Below are 17,121 nucleotides of genomic sequence, written 5' to 3'. Positions count from 1 at the left end.
TTAATTGATTAGACTAAGACATTTTTTATGGTATTTATTTTATTGCAATTTTTTCTCGTTTTTGGTTGAATGCAAATAACCCAAACTTTTGTAAACCTTGTTGAATCGATCAAAGAAATCGATCATTTTTTACAACAGAGGTATAGACGACAACAACAAGCGATGATTGAAGCTACTCACAAGGACTATCCAACCCCTACTAATGTGGAACCTCATTCCAAAACATTGTACGGCCTTCTCTGGATGCAAATAACATTGAATTAAAATCATCTTTATTGTCCATGATACAATAGAATCAATTTTACAGTTTATTGATGGATGAACAAAGTAGATGCCTTTGATCATCTTAATTCCAAAGTCAATGCCCTATTTTCAAAATTTGTTAAGTCATTGGCCATACTTGTATTGAATTCCCCAAATGATTCTAACCGGAGAAACTAGCCAAAACATTGTTAACTACGTTAACATCCTGAGAGGAAACCTTCTCTAATAAGTATAATCTTGGATGAAGAGACCACCAAAAATTTTCCTTCAAAAATAACTCTCCCCAATTAATAATCAGGCCTCTTAGATTTCAAGGACAAATGGACGCTAACTCTCCCGTAAAATATAAACTCTAAACTATGATGGAAAATATTATCAAAATTCAAATCAGGTTAAAAAAGGATTTAAAAATGTTGGAGACCTAAATCTCCATTGTGGTGCAACAACAAACTTCTTCACCAAAATCTCCCATAGTATTTTCAGGAAAGCCTGAACGAAACACGAAAGGGCATGCAAATGTTGTCACATTAAGGAATGGAAAAAAAAACTAGAGGATGTTAGTGGAAATGATAAAACTTAGTGAGGAGAGTGATCTAACCCAACCTACAAGTAATGTTGTAGAAGAAGAAAAGAAAAAACCATATGTTACTCCTCCGCCATATAAATCACCCATCCAATTTCCACAAATATCTGCTAAAGTCGAGATAGAGGATCCCTTTAAAAAATTCGTAATATGTGCGAGTAGTCTTATTGTAGACTTAGGATCATGTGGACTGTCTAAATGAAATACATCCTGTAGACTCTTAAGTTGATTTATGTTATAAGAACCAAATATGATTGCTCGACTATTTTAGAACTTAATGCATATATCTCTACGAAAGTAGAAATAAACTTAAATATCAGTCGTATACTTAAAGGATATGATTGATATCCGAGCTAAAATGATCAGATGGTTAAACCGAGGCTACAAAAGTATCTCTAGTTTAACCAAGAAAACTCTTTCAAAAAAATATTTTCTTAAAGGATTATGATCGAATGAATTACACTACAAAAATAGGTGATTCATTGGTTCAAGACAAGATCGTATGCTGCTAAAATAAGGCATGGTCATTTTTTTTCTGTTCCATTTATGCAAAACTTGAATTCTCATAACAAGATGACAAACAAGAGTTTTACATGACTAAAGACAACTATCTCAAAACTTTGTTTATAAAACCATGTTTTACAATTTGATTTTGATGCACTTAACGAATATCTTTACGAAAGTTGAGGTAACATCACATTTTAACTGATAGACTTAAAGGTGAAGGTTGATATCCAAACGTAAAAACCAGACGAATAGGATGACACATAAAAATAGTTGAGATATATTCGAGAAAGCATATACAAATGCAAATATCAATTCTCAACGGATCATGTCACTGAACCAAACCATAAAAATAGGGGGTTCAGTAACTTATGATACAACTGTATGCTTTGAAAGAAGATACGACGTATCATTTTCTATTATTTGTTTGAAAATATAAATATGCCAAAACAGAGTTAAGAGCATTGCTTTATTTGATATGCCTGAAAGACAAAAATATTTAACTTAGGTCTAGTCTTTTATTTTATTTCTAAATCGATCAAAAACACCATTTCAAACCAAATAAGCATATTTTATATCATGATGAAATACGTAAATTCGATACTCCAAACAGTCCTCCATGGAATAATACTTATTTTACTACTTTGATCGAGTCGTACGCTTGTGGCCTATCACCGACATATGCTCTTCTTAGGACGAGGTCTTATGGGATGAAGATTTTGCGTAAAACTTTCTTGTTATACTTGGATACCATTTTTAGCTTCAAGGAGGATTTTCTCAAAACGATCCAAACTAATCGCACTTCTAAGATATATAACTCTTCCCTAGAGTCTTCTTCATTGAATTCTCTAGTGGTCCAGCGAGAAATTATCCCACTAATTTATCTCATTTCCATAAGAATTATTGCTCTAAATCCATAGGTAAGTAGAAATAAGGGTTCCTTATTGGAAGAATGTGGTGTATTACAGTAAGCCCATAGAACATGTGGAAGTTCATCTGCCTAGTTCCCTTTGAAACTATATAGCCTTCTTTGTAATTACCACAATATGACCTTGTTGGCTGATTTGGCGTGTCTGTTGGAATGACAGTTTGAATGTTTTACCAATGTGACACCCTTGTTTTTATCTTCATATTTTTTGCAATGTTTTATAAATTATATTTGGGATTTAGGGTGTTACCTAGTTGGTACCAGAGTAGGTCGGTCCATTTAGCCTTATGTGTTAAGAACTTATTGTACCTTTGTGCACAACATGGGTGTTAACCATGTTAATGTTATTTTTTCACGTAGCTACCATTTACTTTACTAATACAACTAGTTAACTTGTTTATGGTTGCATGTACATGAAGAAATGGATGGCATAAACGACCGTGTGATTGATGATGCTCTTGAGGCAATGACTCACGTGATGGCTCAAGCCAATAAAGCTTTGCAAGCTAATCAGAATCCGAATGAAGGAGCTGGTGAGTTTCATGGACTGGGAAAATACCAAAATAATAATTTGCCTACGTTCAAGGGAAGGTATGATCCTGAAGGTGCCCATACATGGGTTCAGGAAATTGAGAAGATTTTCAGAGTCATGGCATGCACCAATGCTCAAAAAGTGTTATTTGGTCCTCATATGTTGTCTAAGGAAGCTAAGTACTGGTGGGAGAATACCCACCAAAGAATGGAATATGTTGGCACTACTATTAGTTGGAATAATTTTAAGAATGAGTTTTTGGACAAGTATTTTCCAGACGATGTTCGTAACGGTAAGGAGATTGAGTTCTTGGAGCTGAAGTAGGGTAACATGTTCGTGGTTTACTATGAAACCAAGTTTGAGGTTCTATCTAGATATTGTCCATACTATAATTGTTTAGATGCTGAAGGTTCCAAGTGTGTAAAGTTTGAAAATGGGTTGCGTCCAGAGATCAAGGAGTTTATTGGATATCATGAGATTTGTCGTTTCTCAGTGTTGGTTAATAAGTGCAGGATCTATGATGAAGATATCAGAGCAAGATATACTTACTATAAGAGTGTGAATGAGAAGAAGTTTTCTAATCAGAATCACCGCAAGCCGTATTCAAACCCAGGGGCCAAAGGAAATCAGAAAGCTGCAATCGAAAATGAAATTAGTGGGGGAGATGCTATGTTTCCTCTAAGATGTGGAAACTATGGTAAGCTAGGTCATCGTGTTCCAGAGTGCAACAATACCACTCCAAATTATGGAGAGCAGGGTCATATAAATACCTATTATGAGAAACCGAAGAAAGAACCAGGTGTAGGTCAGAATGTCCAGGCCAAGGGGAAAGTCTTTGCTCTTAGTGGTGTTGAAGTCTCAAGATCAGATAATTTGATTTGAGGTACGCGTTTCGTAAATGGTATCCCTTTGATTTATATCATTAATATAGGTGCAACATATTTATTTGTATCAAATTATTGTGTTATCAAGTTAAATCTGGTAGTGTCTCCTATGAAAGGTAATATGGTCATTGATACTCCAACCAATGGTTTTGTGACCACTTTGTTGGGTTGTTTGAATTGTCCTCTATCCATTTATGGTAATGATTTTCAAGTTGACTTAATTTGTTTACCCCTAAGTCAACTAGTTGTTATTCTAGGAATGAACTAGTTGGAGTTCAACCATGTTCACATAAATTGTTTGATAAGACCGTGCTTTTTCCGGAGTTAGGGGAGAGTAAAGATTCAGGGTTTATAATAAGTGGTATTCGCGTCATTATTTATAGTCATTTTATCTTAGTATTTTAGCGTATTTTGTTCGGTTTACTTCCAATTACCATGTTTTATGCTTTTGTTTATACGTTCTTGATAATTTCAAGTCCTAATGAGTATCCAAGACCAAGAAGGATCAAAATCAAGCAAAACAAGGAAAGTTAACAAAAGACAAGTTTTCTCCATAGTAAAACCAGAGGGATGTTACAACCACCTGTAGCAACAATGCACCCTAGGGTTCCCCTTGTTACACTTCCCATTACAAAAGTTAGTGACCTACTACGGCCACCCGTAGCAGTTGCTACGGGCCGTAGCTGGAGGGCGAGAAAGATTTGTTTTATTTCCTTATTTGGATCAATTATCTTTTATTGTGGATCTTATGCAATATTTGATATGATATAAATCTTATTGAATAATGATTAAACCAAGGATTTTGTGCAATTTTACTTTTTCTATGAAACTCATAGCCTGTTGTGAGTTTGAGGATCCAAATTTTATTCCAGAAAGTTTCTATATATTTTCTATTTTCTTTTTCTCTATAACTCAAGTCTCCAAGGGAAAAATTGAGGATAAAAAATTAATCTGAATTTAGGTTTTATTATTCATTCTTCTTCCATTGTTCATTTATTATAACTGTTTGATATGAAATTGATAATCAATACCGATTTGGTTTTGTTTGCCCTTACCATGAGTGGGTAGTTCATTAAGGACTATGGGTTATGGGGATTATCTTATGATCTCTTGTATGATATGTCACTATCGATTGCTAGAATTTTAGTTTAAACTTATTTTATAATATGAGTTCATGCATTCCAACTTTGTTACGAAAGTAAGTGGCTCTCAGGTATCAACCGTATTCTGAAAGGATATGTGTCAATACTAGACCACAAATTTTTAAACAACCGAGTCCAAAAAAGTGAAAGAGCTTGAATGAATTTGAGAAAACATATAGCTGAGAAAAAGTAACAAATCATCAAAGAATAATTCGGTCATGCGAAAGCAGATGGATTATTCATCGTCGATAAGGCAATGCACTGGCGAAAGCAGGTATTACTCGTATTTATCTATTTTTTATAATTTATGTAGAATTCTTATAATAGTTGTGATATGAATCGTGCAATTGTGTTAGAGTGAGAACCATAAACCCAGGTCCTGCTTGCCCCAATTGAGATTTAAGTGATTATTCAAATAAGTTGTTTTAAATTTAGTGCTTTTCTTTTAAGCTTTTTAAAAAAAAAATCCATATTTTTTATTTTTCTAGATATACACCAATAGGGAAAAATTAGGTACTTAATCCATTGGTCTCTGTGGCTCAATATCTTTTATTGCTTCACACAGTCGTGCACTTGCAGCTTCATCAATTTATACCCGCCAACCAAGTAAAGATGTCCTTGAAACATGATGCTGAAGTGCTCATGATGTTCGCTTACCTGAAAGTAGAGAGTGAAGTTGTGATTGTTAATCTTCCTATTTTGTACGAGTTCCTAGATGTTTTCCTTAATGATATTGGTGATTTGCCTCACGACCGCGAAGTCGAATTCAAAATAGATTTAGTACCTGGTACTAGACCTATAACCATGGCACCACATATAATGTATGCATTAGAGTTGAGTAAGTTGAAGAACCATCTGAAAGATCCGTTAGAGAAAAAGTTTGTCAGTCATAGTCTACCACCTTGGGGAGTGCCAGTGTTGTTGGTTAAGAAGAAAGATGGAAGCATGAGATTGTGCATGGATTATTGGTAGTTAAATAAGGTTACTATTAAGAAATGATATCCTCTTCCGTGGATTGAAGATCTCATGGATCAGTTGGTAGGAGCTCATGTGTTTAGTAACATTGACCCAAGGTCAGGTTACCATCAGATTATGGTGACGACGAAGGATATACCTAAGATTGCATTCAAAACCCGTTATGGTCATTATGAGTATTCGGTTATGCCCTTCGATGTGTCTACTGCTCTGGGAGTACTCATGGAGTATATGAATAGGATTTTGTCTTGGTATTTATAGATGATTCTGGTATACTCCCAGTCATACGAATAACATGCAAAACACATGAGAGTTGTGTTGCAGACCTTCCAGAATAATAATTTGTACGCCAAGCTATGCAAGTATGAGTTTTGGCTAAGAGAGGTAAGTTCCATTGGGCATGTGATCTCCAGTGGTGGTATAACATCGGATCAGTCTAAAGTAGATCCAATATTACAGTGGGAATTTCCTAAGTCAGTTTACGAGATCAGAAGTTTTCTAGGTTTGATCGGTTACTATAGAAGGTGCATCGAAGGATTGTCGAGGTTAGCCTTTTCTTTGACCTAGTTAACCCGAAAGGACACACTTATGTTTGGTATGTCAAGTGCAAAAAAAAATTCCAAGAGCTTAAGAATAAGTTGATGTCGGGGTTAATCTTAATTTTTCCAGACCCGAGTGAATATTTTATGGTATATTGTGATGCATATAATATGGGTTTAGGCGGCGTGCTTATGTAGAATGGCCAAGTTGTAGCCTATGCTTCTAGACAACTCAAGATTCATGAGAGGAATTATCCTACCCGTGATTTAGAATTAGCAACAGTGGTTTTCGTGCTTAAAGTTTGGAGGCATTATCTTTATGGGCCGAGATTTGAAGGTTTCAATGATCATAAGAGTCTAAAATATCAGTTTGATCAGAAGGAGCTGAATACGAGGCAGAGAAGGTGGCTAGAATATTTGAAGGATTATGACTTTGAGTTGAATTATCATCCATGAAAAGCTAACATGGTAGCAGATGCGTTGAGTAGGAAGTCCTTGCATATGTCGGCACTAATGGTAAAAGAGCTGGAATTGTTGGAGCAATTTAGAGATCTAAGGTTGGTGTGTGATATCACACCAGGAAGCGTGAAGCTGGGTATGTTGAAGTTAACTAGCGATGTACTGGCAGAAACCAAAGAGGGTCAAAAGTTGGATTTGAGATTGATGGAAGATGACTTATCGACAAGTGTACGAATAATGTCGCAGTAATAAAAATATCGAGTCCATATGGATTGCTTTCTAACAAGACAAAATGTGTGAAATGAATAAAAACTAGTAAAATGGGGGGTTTTTGAGTTACAATGCGAAAAGTAAATAAGAGTTTAACCAAAATTACAAAAGCGGTCATTATTCCATATGTGCCCAAAATCAATTTAAAAGAATATCTCACATAAAAAGCATTAAGAACAATAAAAAATTGCATAATATTATAAATTAAAAGGTTCATACAAAGTCAAATCAACATATTATCCAACAATATTGAAATAGGTTCATCATAACACAAACCAACCTAAAGGAGCTTAACTACTCATAATTCATATTACAATATCACAATTGATAGATGAAAATAGCATATGAATTCCCTTGAAGTAATGGCTTCCAATGGTTTTCAATGCCCTAAGAATCACCCTTGATGCTCTCAAAATCGTGCTTTGCTCTCTAATTTTTGTAACCCTTATCAAAGTGAAAAATTCCCCTTAAAAAGAGCTCGGAATGGATCAAATGCGTATATAACGGTAAATTCATGACCATCAAACTATGGATAAGTTTAACATCAATAAAACCAGAGTCGCCACCGTGCTTTTATTGTTTCCAAAGGAAAAAGGAAAAGTACGAACAAAACCCAAAGATAAGAAGTTTTAAAATCAAAACTAATAAAATGTCAGAGATTACAGGTAAAGGGGTTGGTTACACAGAGGGAAGGTGTTAGCATCCAAAGTATCATAAATACTCCTAGGGAGCCCTTTTTTATGTGTGTATGTGTTTTTGGTATAAAATATGTTTGAGAAAAATAGAGTGTGGGGATAAGAAAAGAATTCATTGATTATATTTTCGTGTTAGACAAGACCTTCGGACTTGTGCCTACGTACTAACATAAAATGAGGGATCAAAACCTCGTAATTCGTGGTAACAATTTCAGAATGAGTGGATTGCTTTTAATCAAAAGGTTTTAAATGAAAAATGGCACAAAGGGCCCAAAAGTTTGAATGAGTGTTAGTTCTTTTTGTCTTTTGAAATTTTAAGTCAATATTGCTAAGTTCATTTACAAGTTTTGATTAAGAAAAGAGTTTAAAAATGCAATGGCATAAGGCCAAAGTTTCTAATTTGCAATAAAGTCTCAGTTTTGAAATCACAAGAAAATAAGGTTTTTAAAAGGGGGAGGAATTTTGAAATTTAAGAAGTGGGAGGAGATGAAGAGACTAATTTTAAGCATAAAATTAAAAGTTAAGAGTTGGAAAGATCTAACCAATGGGATGCAATCCAACAGACAAGAATGTCATATAGAAAACCCACTTTCCCTTTGGACTTTGACTCAAGAAATAATCATCAAGCAATTAGCAATTTTAGACATCATGAAGATCAAGGCATCAAATAAAGATGACCACATCCAAGCAAGAAATTTCATAGCTAGCAGTCTTTTTTTGTCTTCTCATGTATCAGATGAAATACTCCTTGATTAACTCAGAATAAAGCATTAAACACAAGACCCAAATAACAGTTGTATCAAGACCATGTAGTAGATAAGTTCAAGTAAATCCTAATACTTGCATCATATGGAAGCTCAAATCACAACAACTTGGTCTCAGAATGTTGACATTGACCAAGTGCTTTTTTGCACAGGGAATGTTACCTAGTTCTATATCCAAGTTGGAGCACTTCCTTCATAATGATGCAAAGATTCATCTTCTCATATTTGTGGTGGCTTAGATGAGTATTCTCCTTAAGATGAAAACTTGTCTCTTATTCTAAAATCAACTAAACAAACCATTTTTTTTATTTGTACCCCGAACTACGGGATTTTGATCTTTCATTGGTCTGTAGACACAAGATTTTATGTCTTTTCAAATCAAAAAGCAATAAAACACACTTCTCTTCTCATCTCCCCAATCTTTGGTAAACAAAAATAATCAAACACAAATATCCCAAGAGGTTCCTATAGGATACTATAGATGATTAGGGTGCTAGTACCTTCCCTTTTCATAACAAACCCCTGAACCTTCAATCTCTTTATTTCACTATTTTGCATTGCATATTTATGGGTTATTTGATCTTTCCCCCTTCCCTTGGATAAATTAAAGTTCGGTGGTGATATTTTGTTTTGTGAGTCAAGTTAACCTAATAGTTTGGTCTTTGATTCTCACCACAACAATAATTTAGTTAAAATACTTTTTATTCTAATTGTCAAGATTCTCAATCATTTTTAAATAGTTTCTATCAACTCCAACAAGTTACAATTATTCTCTACACCTTTATTTATAGGTCATACACCCTTACTCTCTTATTTATCTATTCACACACAATAATTAAATAAAACACGTATAAATCACAAAGAGTTCACAAATAACTTAACTAAAATAATTTAATAAAAAATAGGGTATTACAACTCTCTCTCACTTAAAAAATTTTCTTCCTCAAATATTTTTAAGTAATAAAGTCGGATATGACCCCCTCATCTGGCTCCCAAGTCACGTTTCCACTAGCTGGTCTTCCCTAAGCTACCTTCACCAAGGTAACCTCTTTACCACAAAACTGGTTCACTTCTCGATCCTTTATCCACATATGTGATAGGTGATTGATTTCTTGAGTTGTGATATGAATTTGGGTGATTCTATGTGTAAATCTTAGGGATCAATTCATGTGAATTTGATGTGTTTATGTCTAATAGAATTGGATGGATGTGTTTGATGTTGTTTTAGTGTAATTGGAGACGATTTAGACTGTTGCAATTGAGACTGATTTGAGGTGAAAAAGGTTGAAATTGGGGAGATTCACGTAACAGAGGAAACTGGGATTATTTCCAAAAAGATTTAACATTCAGGGATTATTTCCAAACAAAAAAAGATTCAAGGAGCAAATTGAAAAATACGCCAACTTACAGGGACCAAATGACTATTTAAGCCTTTTAATTTTTATAAAATACCAAAAATGTTTAAGCTCATGACTGAACCTATTCATTCTGGGTTTATAACCTATACTTAACCAAGTGAGCTAGCACTCTTCTTTAGTTTATAATGTTTTTATTGTGTACATGATATTAATATCCATTAACCTTTCCAATTTTTTCTCTTTAAAATAAATTTTAGATAATATTTAAAGGTTTATTATATGACTAAATTATTTATTATTGAATTCTTATTCTAAGATATATCACATAATAATTGGTTATAATAACATATTTAAAAAATTGAATAATAGTATTATTTTTAATTAAGTCTTATGAATGTATGGATAATTAATTAAAGACAAAATTACATCAGAGGTCCTTTAAGTTATTTTTGTGTAACATGTTTATCCTTTAAATTTTTTTTAACAACTTAGTCATTTTGATTGATTTCTACCTTCTTTTCCTCAAATTGTGAATATTTAGAAATTTGCAATTGTTGTATTTCTGATTGCACTTTATCAGTTTCATATCGCTCAAAATAATTGCATCCACAATTAGTATATTCACTTTGTTAAAAAAGGGTAACGGTGCACACGTTTGGTAACTTAAAGGACCATGTTGTTACCCAAAAAAACTTAAAGGAATAAATTGTTACACAAAAATAACTTAAAACACCTTTGGTGTAATTTTGCCTAAATTAAATTAATAAGTTTAAAATATTTTGAATAACTTGAATTTTATAACTTTTTTTAATTAATTCAATTTTCTTCATGCTACTATATCAATTGTTATAAAATTTTGAGGCTTTTTACCATAGTGTCTCAAAACCCCTTAATACAATTTTTTAAACTTTAAAATATTAATCCAATTGTGTAAAAGAACTCACCCATCATAGAAGAAAAAAAATGCATAAAAATTGGATAGAAATATAAAACAACAATAAATAGATTAGATAAAATTAAATATATATATATATATATATATATATATATATATATATATATATATATATATATATATATGTTTTTGGATTGAAATATTACATATATCATCGGGGAGACATTGTCGATCTTAGATCTTTACAAGAGAAGTACCCATAATGGAAAATCAATAAAGGTAGAAGTTGAAGAAGTGGTGCAATGTATGTGTACCTTTGTAAAATCTTAAAATACCAAGAGAGATAAAAGAAGAAAAAAAAAAGAAATATGGAAAAGATATTGAGGAATGATCAGAGATGACACAAATGAAAGAAACTTTAGAATATAATAAAATAATTCAATTCAAAGTGAAGACTCACTTAAATATTTACTAAAATAAAAGACTAATCATTTTAAAAAATTCTATTGTTTTTTATTAGGGATCAATTTTAAAAATTAGAAAAGGGCCTCTAAATCGTTTGAGACGGCTCTGACATCCACAATAAAAGGACGATGATGCTGAAGTAAGAGTTGCAAACTTGTGTTAATTTTAAATGGATGTCATTCCGGTCTTTCATACAAGTTTGCAGTGCTCACTTTAGCTTCATCCTCGTTATTGAAATAAGCATCCCTACCTATAAGTCAAAACAAGCAGAAAGTTTAAACATTATGAAATAAGATATTGAAATATAAACAATAATACATAAACAGATTTTGAAACATAAACTATTATGAAGACGAACCTGTAGGATAGCCATTTGCTAAGATTTGATGTAACAAACATAATCCTTCAAGTAAGACGAGTTTGTTGCATAAGTTTGGGGTTTTCATATGACAGAGATGTTAAGGTTTTGTTTTGAAAGAGACAGGTGAAAGAGATGTTAGGATTTTGTTTTTGAGAGAGACAATTGTTATATATTGAAGCAAGAGATATTTTCGCTTATATATTAATAAGTAACACCTTTCACCATGGTTGATAATAAGAACCATGATGAAATGATTACATCTTACACGACGGTTGATTATAAGAATCCTGGTGATATACAAGGTCAAACCCATTATGTCACGAGAAATGAAAAATTGTTGGTGCTGGGATTCGAATCCTTTCACTCCAGGTGAATTTCACTACGGTTGTTAACTATCGTTGTAGTGAAATATCTTTTAGTAAATACCAAAAAAAAACCCAAAAAGAGTTATTACCACAGTTAACAGGAAGGTCATTGTAAAATGGGTGTTATGAAAGGTTTATTTTGTAATAGTGCAACAACTTAGAAATTATCAAATGAAAAGTAGCATGTAAAAGTAAACAAATAGACACATATAACCAAATACGAAGATGATATTGCTAAAGATAAAAGTTGTAGAATCATATCAATAGGGTTGGTTTAAGGGTAACTTGCTACAGGGAAATGTTAGTTTACAACATAATACAAATAGACAAACAAATGAAAATAGGAGTCTAAATCTATTTAAAGCACAAAGAATACAAGATTCCTAATTCCCTACATATCTTGTGAAAAGGTTTCATGGATAATATTTTGTAAAACTATCAGCTAATTGATTTTTTTCGTATCCACATATTTAAAATTAACACCGCCCCTTCCAAAATGATCCCTTAGGAAGTGGTTTAAAATTTCTATATGTTTAGTACGTGAATGTAGCACAAGATTCATAGTAAGAGTTATTGCGTTAGTGTTTTCACATTTGATCAGAATGCAATCGAGTTTTAAATTATAATCCAATAATTGTTGCTTGAGCCATAAAAATTATACACAATAGTTACTAGTGGCTACATATTCATCCTCAGCATAGAAAAATCAACTTTATGCTACTTCTTACTATGACAAGAAACTAAAAAATTTCCAAACAAATAACAAGTACTACTAGTGTTTTTCCTATCTAGCTTTTAAACAACAAAATAAGAATAAAAAACCTACTAAGCTACATTCGCTACCTTTAGGAAACAAAGCCCGTGATGCAAGGTTCCGTTAAGATGACTATACATTCTTTTTACGATCTTAAAGTATGATTCCCTAGGTGACGCCTGAAATCAAGCACACATACATACACTAAACATAATATCTGGTCTATCCCGATTAAATAGAGTAAAGATCTTATTGTACCTCTATACTTTATAATATGGATTTCTACACCTTGTTCATCTTCATCTATCATCACATTTGAAGATATGAGAGTTGAAATGCTTTTCGAATCCTTCATATCAAATTTCTTTAAGAGTTCTAAGAAGTATTTTGTCTAGCTGATGAATGCGCCAAGTTCAGTTTGCTTTATCTAAGGTTTCCCATGAAATACATTTCGAACTTCCATCAAACTCGCAACTTCCTTGCAAAGAGATTCATCAGTATATCAAAATATACTATCATCAGTGTAAATTTGAACTAAAATAATATGTTTTTCTTTACGTCTAATAAACAAATTAGTATTTACATTACCACGATTAAATCCTTGTTTTATGAAAAATCCACTAAGGCACTCATACCAAGCTCTAGGAGCTTATTTGAGACCATAGAGGGCTCGTTTAAGTTTAAAGACAAAATCAAGATTTCCATGGTCCTCAAAACCATAATGTTGAGAGACATAGTAATTAGCAGGGTCGGTCCAATCAATTTAGAGGCCCTGTTCTAATTTTAAAAATAGGTCTAAATTTAAAAAATATATAATTTTAATAATTAAAATGACAAGAAAAAGATAAAATTATATATTAAAGAAATGAAGTACCAAAACCTCAAAGTATTGTTTAAACTATAAACATCATTTCATATAACTTAAAGTAACTAACTATTTAAAAAGAGACTTCCTACGAACACTTTTTGAAGCAAATTCATTAACCAAGTCTTTATATTTTAATGTCTCCAAAATATCATTTTCCACTGCTATTAATGCCAATCCATTAAGCCTTACCTATGACATGGTAGACCGCAAGTAAGTCTTTAACAACTTCAATTTTGAAAAACTTCTTTCTGCAGAAGCAACTGTTACAGGAATAGTCAATAAAATTCTATATGCAATAACTGTATTAGGAAAACAATCCAAGCCTTTCAAAAATAATAATATATCAATAAGTCTTATGGTTTCTTCAGGCAACATTTCTCTTAGTAACTTCAACTCTGCAAAAAATTCATTCCCGTCAATATCAGATTGCTCATTATGTTTCAATACCTGTACAAAGTTACTACAACAAGACTTCAAAGTTGCATCATCCAATGATTGTAACTTGTGAGAAGTAAACAAAAAACCAAAAATACTTTCATACTCTTGGTATTGCTCAAATCTCTTATTAAGAGAAACAACAACTTGATCAACAAGGTAGAGAATATAATTAACTCTGAAAGATTCTTCTTCTGATAGCTCGACTTCTGAAATATTCAAATTCTCATCAAATTATCTTTTTTTTTTAATTATACGCCTTTGAGGAAATATTGTGGCAATATTCAATTCCACCGCAATTTCCTTAGTGTTAACCAATACCTTATAAAAACATGTTTCTCTATATTCCTCAAAATATGAAATCAACCCCTTTATGTTTTTCATAGCAACATCAATAAGCATATCTTTTTCCTGTAAAAGCTTGCTAACAGAATTAATTGCAAATAATATTTCAAACCAAATAATTATGGCCATCAAAAACTCAAAATCACCAAGCTCATTTGTTGCTAAGGATTTAGCTTCATTTTGTATTTTAGAATCAAGATCATTTTCTGACACTTCAAGTAAAGCTTCTGTAAAATCTAACATTTGAGTTCTTATAGCTTTGACACTTTCTACACGACTCTCCCAACGAGTGGATGACAATGATTTTGGTGTCAACCCTTTTACATTATCTTTCAAAAAAATTCATCTCTTAGTAGAATTGATAAAAATTGTATAAATGCGTTGAATAACTCCAAAAAAATTCCTAGCTTTATTACAAGAGTTAGTCATATCACACAATGTCAAATTAAGACTATGACAACCACAAGGAGTATAAAAGGCTCTCGGATTCATGTCTAAAAATCTCTTTTGTACACCTTGATGTTTTCCTTGCATATTTGACCCATTATCATAACCTTGTCCTCTCACATCAAATAGGTCGAGACCAAGTTCTTTCAATTCATTTTGTAAAACATCAAAAAGCCCTTGACCAGTTGTATCATTCACATTCAAAAATCCTAAAAATGATTCCTCAATACTAACAGAAGCTGAAGAAATATCCACATATCTTATTATCAAAGACATCTGCTCTTGGTGACTAATATCAGAAGTACAATCAAGTATCATTGAGAAATACTTTTCCTGTTTAATTTTTCTAATGATTTCAATTTTAATCGCAGAACCAAGCAATGAAATCAACTCATTTTGTATTTTATGCCCAAGATGATGAATGTGAACTTTTTGAGTTACAACACGTCTAACATGTTCTTGGATGATTGGGTCAAATTCAGCTAACATTTCAATCAAACCCCAAAAATTGATATTGCTATCTTTATACAATTTCTCCTTAGAACCACGAAAGGCCAAATTATGTTTAGCAAGAAACTTCACTATTGAAATAACTCTTTTTAAAACATTTTTCCTGTGATCCTTTTCTTTCTCAATTAATTTTTGAGTCGCTTTATCAATAGTTTGAAATTTTTGCAGCCTTTGATGATACTCATACCAAATAGTCATATTTTTAACATGTTCCATACCTAACTCGTTCTCTTTAATTCTTGTACCAACATGTACCCAATCACTATAACCCTCATTTGCTAATTGTCCCCTGCAAATCCCATTTTTAAAAACTTTACAGCAAAAACAAAATAATCTATCAAGCTCTTTCGAATAAATAAGCCAATCTCTATCACACATCTCTCCATTTGCTAAAGCTCTACTATACAAATTAGTCGTAAAGCGTCTATTCAAACTATCTCTAGGACCCTTCACAATAGAATTATCGCTTTTATGACCTTTCACAACTAATAAATCAACCATTTTAGGTTGAAGACGATCCCAATTTCTTGGATCAAATATATCATAATCAACATTATCATCATCATTATTAATTTCTTCAAGATTATCAACATCATCATTATTAACTTCATCAACAATGGGCACACTATCAAGATTATCATTTTCAATGGGCACAATATCAAGATTATCACTTTCAAAAGGCACACTATCAAGATTATCATTTTCAATGGGCACATTATCAAGAAATTCAACATCAATATTATCAACATAATGACTTTCATTTGAAACTTGTGGTTCTTTGATTAAAAATTTATCAAGAGCTCCTACTTGAGATTGAATTAACTCTTTAATTTCTTTTTCTTTTTCTTACGCTTATCATTTCCACATTCATACTTCCTATTCTTAGGAGGCATAGTATAAAAAACCTGGAATATCTCACTATTTCTTTTATGTCTGCTGATGATCTACTAATAATCATTTTGTGAAATTGTATCCCTACACATTAAATTATTAGAATTTTTTTTCAAAATAACCAAATTTTTCAATTTTTTTCGAAAATAACCAATTTTTCAAAAAAAAAACCAAAAAAACCAAGTTTGGTAGAGGATGCGCCAGATGAATTGGCACACCCCCATACCAGTAAGAGGAGGCGCCAGAAGCATTGACGCACATGCATTGGGCCTCATGAGGAGGCGCCAATGCTTGTGGCGCCTGCATTGGCCCTCATGAGGAGGCGCCAATGCCTCTGGAGCCTGAGTGTGTTTTGTATGGTGGGCGCCAATTCAACTGGCGCCCACGTGTTTTGTCGAATAGATGTTCCGTCTCTATAAATACCACACCTTGCATACAATTATTTTCAGAAACGAAATGCTGATGTAATATTTTCTGCCGTTGCGGCTCCGATACAGGTTCGACTTTGGAACACAGATACGTTTGAACGTCTTAATCGGATGTTGTACAGTTGGTTAGAGGGAGAAATTGGAGAGGGTGAACGGATTAGAAGAATACAATGGCTTGTGTTCACGTTCAACCAACACGGAGAAGTGTGCGAATGAGTGGATATTAAGACCGACCAAGACGCTCGTAGGATGATGCATTACATGTTCAAAATTGTTTTGATGGTTGTAATCGCATAGTTTTTGTATTCTAGTTGTTTTAATTGTTTGTGTTATTTTTTATGAACAACTGTCTTTTCGTCACAGACGTCTACTATGAAGTAAATTTAGTTTTCCATATATTGCAACAGAGGTACTTTAAAATAAATTTAGTTTTCCATATATAGCAACAGAGGTACATCTG

General features: G+C 32.6%; 3 protein-coding genes across 3 annotated transcripts; 2 read left to right on the top strand and 1 right to left on the bottom strand.

Annotated features, from left to right (window-relative positions):
- The first annotated feature begins 2,700 nt into the window (after positions 1 to 2,700).
- LOC127130378 (uncharacterized) lies at positions 2,701 to 3,135 on the top strand. Its single transcript, XM_051059397.1, has one exon. The coding sequence runs from the start codon at positions 2,701 to 2,703 to the stop codon at positions 3,133 to 3,135; it is 435 nt and encodes a 144-aa protein (XP_050915354.1).
- Positions 3,136 to 3,141: 6 nt separating this feature from the next.
- Positions 3,142 to 3,693, top strand: LOC127130377 (uncharacterized). The gene has a single exon (XM_051059396.1). The coding sequence runs from the start codon at positions 3,142 to 3,144 to the stop codon at positions 3,691 to 3,693; it is 552 nt and encodes a 183-aa protein (XP_050915353.1).
- Positions 3,694 to 13,794: 10,101 nt separating this feature from the next.
- Positions 13,795 to 16,235, bottom strand: LOC127130376 (uncharacterized). Its single transcript, XM_051059395.1, has 4 exons — positions 16,193 to 16,235; positions 14,802 to 16,145; positions 14,298 to 14,714; positions 13,795 to 14,249 (listed from the first exon to the last, which is right to left on the bottom strand). Exons 1-4 carry the CDS (start codon positions 16,233 to 16,235, stop codon positions 13,795 to 13,797), a joined length of 2,259 nt encoding a protein of 752 aa, XP_050915352.1.
- Between the last annotated feature and the right edge of the window lie 886 nt (positions 16,236 to 17,121).

The sequence above is a fragment of the Lathyrus oleraceus genome, chromosome 3, assembly GCF_024323335.1.
Source record: "Lathyrus oleraceus cultivar Zhongwan6 chromosome 3, CAAS_Psat_ZW6_1.0, whole genome shotgun sequence".
Lineage (NCBI taxonomy): Eukaryota > Viridiplantae > Streptophyta > Magnoliopsida > Fabales > Fabaceae > Lathyrus > Lathyrus oleraceus.
The sequence above is the reverse complement of the archived record's forward strand: the minus strand, read 5'-3'. Positions and strand labels throughout refer to the sequence as shown.

Excerpts from the sequence above, each read along its gene's own strand:
- LOC127130378 (XM_051059397.1), top strand. The coding sequence starts at position 2,701 with ATGGATGGCATAAACGACCGTGTGATTGATGATGCTCTTGAGGCAATG.
- LOC127130377 (XM_051059396.1), top strand. The coding sequence starts at position 3,142 with ATGTTCGTGGTTTACTATGAAACCAAGTTTGAGGTTCTATCTAGATAT.
- LOC127130376 (XM_051059395.1), bottom strand. The coding sequence starts at position 16,235 with ATGCCTCCTAAGAATAGGAAGTATGAATGTGGAAATGATAAGC. Across the intron at positions 16,146-16,192 it reads TGAATGTGGAAATGATAAGC|GAGCTCTTGATAAATTTTTA; the intron begins GTAAGAAAAAGA and ends AATCTCAAGTAG. Across the intron at positions 14,250-14,297 it reads CACAATATTTCCTCAAAGGC|AAGTCGAGCTATCAGAAGAA; the intron begins GTATAATTAAAA and ends TGAATATTTCAG.